Source organism: Trypanosoma conorhini (genome assembly GCF_003719485.1).
Source record: "Trypanosoma conorhini strain 025E chromosome Unknown Tco_14.4_contig_00257, whole genome shotgun sequence".
Classification (NCBI taxonomy): Eukaryota; Euglenozoa; class Kinetoplastea; order Trypanosomatida; family Trypanosomatidae; genus Trypanosoma; species Trypanosoma conorhini.
The window spans coordinates 21677-25188 of NW_021704333.1; the positions used below are offsets into that span (position 1 = coordinate 21677).

At 53.3% G+C, this 3512-nt stretch overlaps 1 protein-coding gene across 1 annotated transcript; it reads right to left on the reverse strand.

Moving 5' to 3' along the window:
- Positions 1–2: 2 nt before the first annotated feature.
- On the reverse strand, positions 3–3047 carry Tco025E_04804 (uncharacterized protein; the record flags this gene model as incomplete). The annotated part of the gene is made up of 1 exon (XM_029371709.1): positions 3–3047. A coding segment is annotated over one exon (3045 nt), but the record flags the coding sequence as incomplete, so codon positions are not given.
- Between the last annotated feature and the right edge of the window lie 465 nt (positions 3048–3512).

The window sequence follows — 3512 nt, forward strand, 5'->3', positions numbered from 1 at the left end:
GCCGACCTTCCCCGCACTGCCTGACGCAATTCATCGCACTCCCAGCACCAGTCGGCCCACCCCCGCCCCCGCTTCTCCTCTCCTCTGCACATCACGCATTGGAACCCAAAGCAAGTCTGAGACACAATGCCCAAGAAGCAATAAAAACATAAAGCCAAACGGGAACTGTCACTGATACCGGCGTTAGCTAGAAAAAAAAAAGGTTTGACATTCTGTCGCCGCATCCCATCGTCGGCCTCCCTCACCAACGCATCAAAATCCGGGCTGGAGATGTATTCATCAATGGATCGCAGCAAGGGAGGAAGAATCGCTTTTCCCTGGCCCCTGCGCTCTGAGCTGTATTCCTCCGCCGCATCCACTCCATGGCTACATAATTTATCCCCCATTTTGTACATCCTATCCAGCAGAGGCGAGCGACACAGGGCAATCTTCTTCAGCATGTTCCCAATCAGCAGATTAAGAGTAGCAGTTGAGGGCGCCTCGTCAGAGGAGACGGGGTATTCCGTGCCGGTGGGAATCGTGTTGTATCGCATGAGGCGCACCGCGGCGGAAGGCAAGATGCCCACAAAAGTCGTATACTTGCGTGCCGTGGATGCCCCATCGCCGTTTCGCAATGGAGAGACGCTAGGAGAATGCACCCTCTCAACTGGGCTCTTCCTCTTCTCTCGCTTACGCGAAAAGAACACAGTGGTTTCAAGCGGCACCAACTCAACTTCCTCCTCACGACAAGCGTAATCTTGCAGCAGATGGCGCTGCTCCAGGATGAAGAGAACGTGCAACATGCGTCGCAGGTAGCTGTAACGCGTCACAACAGACGTCGATGCCATACCCGTCGCATCCCCTCCGACCAACTGTGCCAAAGAGAGCGCCGATGAACTGCCTGCGGGAGGAATGACATAATGAAGGCACATATGCAATTTTTGAAAGCCTCCTTGCCCTGCAGCGGTCCTGGGTAACCGATCAGGGAGTGTTATGGACTCCAGACGAAGAAAGGCGAAGGGCTTGTCCGCGTCCGCATCACAGTCGTTGCAAAGAAAACCGCCATGTGCGGAGCCTGACGGGTCCGCCTGAAACCAAAGTGCGTCACAAAGGGCATCCCATACCTCGTCGTCTTCGTCAGCTACGTTTGCGGCCCGCCTCGCGGCGAAGGCGTCCCTGTCCAAGAAGAAGGCGACAGAGATGTCGAGACTGCGCCTCGCCCCCGTCGTGGTGCTGCTACTAGTCGAAGCAGCGGCGGCCAGAGTTGAGGCAGCGCCCTCGAGTATTCGCGGAAACTCTCGCTGCGTTTGTCGCCTCGCCGCCCCATTCGCCACAAGGCCGAGAAAGCACCGAAGCACAGCAATCAGTTCTGTCACGTGAGACTGCACTGCGCCGAGACTGGAGTTATGCTCCGACACCAGTCGAATCAAATTCATTGCAATGTCATCCATGCCATCAAAAAGGAGGTCGCCCGGCCACCTCCCACGCGCAATCTGCGCACATGTGTGGTGAAGCGAGAGACGCATCCAACGTCGGTAGAGGGTTTGTGAAACCCCAGTGGAGGCACCAGCACCAAGCGGTCGTCCGGAAAGCTTCAGCAGGGACATGAGCGACTCGCACACCTCCTCAACATGACGGGGAAGTTGGCCAGTTGGGGAGGGAGATATAAGCAGCATAGACCCTTCAAGTGCGGGAGAGACAGATGTACGCTGCGGCGTCTCACGGTCCATTATTGCCTTAAGCGAACCCACGTCATTTGAAGGAATTCCCAGACGCTTTATTACCGCTTCGTGGTTCGTGCCACAGTGCTGCAAAATCCAATTATCATATTCCAAGAGAAGCTCCCCCGCCAGACGTGCCTGTGAGTGAAGCATGACCATATCATCTACCAAACATTTATACACCACCATCGCCGCTAAACGACTCCTTCGATACTGCTCCTGTTTTATCCCTAGCATTACACCAGTTTCCTGTCGATCCTGTATTCTTTGAAGCAGATTCGTAATGACATCACGTTCCTGCTGCAATGCCTTCATCGCGGCATCCGACAAAATTCGAACTTCATCCACATCGCCAACTTCCCTCATTAAAAAGGAACGTGACCTTGCTGGAAGGCTTGGCGGAACAGGTTCCCCCGAATACACAAGCGATGGAGCACGGGCCTTTGATGCAAAGTGCGCATGCAAAGCGTGGTGAAGCATCGTCATCACATGCTCCGATTGATTGTAATACTCCTGATACACATACTTTTCCTCTGGAGTAAGAAAAGAACTAGTGGCAGCGGTGATAGCGAGCGGTGAAAGATTTTCGCGAAATGTTCGAATGCGAGAATGCATTCGATGTCGCTCTGCCTCAATCACCTCACGACGATCACTCTCAAGTGTGCTTACAGCCTCAACAAAGGAAAACTGTCGCATGGCTTCCAATAACTCAGTCTCCGTCGTTAACTCCCCCTCTGAAAGTACATACTCGACTTGCTCCAATGCCTCTTCCAGGGAATGGAGAGAATGAGAGATGACCCACCGTGTGTACCACCGCACCATGGACACCTCTCTCGACACATCCGCAAAGCACGCATCCCTCCCCATCAACTCCGTGAAGAGCCCCATCGCATCTACTGCCTGCGTTGGAACTCGTTCCCCTGTTTGAAACCTCCCAGAACTATCTCTTCTGTGGCTGTCATGAGAGGGTGATGTGGAACGTGCCTGTTCAGCGGATTCGCGCCGTAGCGCCTTCTCGCTCTGCAAATACGCATCCAAATTCCGGAGTTCGCCACCTAATCTCTCAACAACACCTTCCAAGTCATACGGTAGCGGAGCCTCGTACGACGTAGGAGCCTCTTCGCATACAATAAAGGGGTAGCTAGCACACTTCAGCGTACGTAACACTTTCGCATCCACCGTGCGATGGACCGGCTCAACTGGGGGCTTCACCGAGGCTGTTCCGTCGTAATCCTCGTGACTGTTACGAAGTTCCTGCCGCAACAAAGACACCACCTTCATCTCCTCCTCCACCTGCAGTGGAGTCATCGCCAACACCAAAGTGTTGTTCTGGTTAGGCACGAGCATTTCGCCGCGAAATGAGACGAATAAAGGAGGAAGTAAGAAAGAAAACACGCGACCGTTTCCGCTGAGTCACGCCCTGCTTCTTTTTTTTTTCAGCTTGTTCCGCTTTTTTTTTCAGATGTGGGCGATGCAGTTGTTGTTTTTGGGTCCGCTTCTTTGAATCCTCTCCTCCCCTCCCCTCGCTTCAGCTTTAGCTCTTTGTCCCTCCCCAGGAGGTAGGGGCGGGCGATTCCTCGGAATCCATGCATATGGATGGGGAAAAAAAGAGCCGAGAGAGAAAAAGAGTGGCAGAGTTTGTGTGTGTGGCGGAAATCAAAAGTCGTACGTACGCCTTCTTTGATGCATGCGTGGAAAGAGCTCCAGCCCAACGCAAAGCAAGGTTTTCGCTGTGTTCCCTACAACATCGTCAGTGGCAGGCAAACCGCAAAAAAAAAAAAACTTCGCTTATCCGTTCCTTCTTCCTGATAC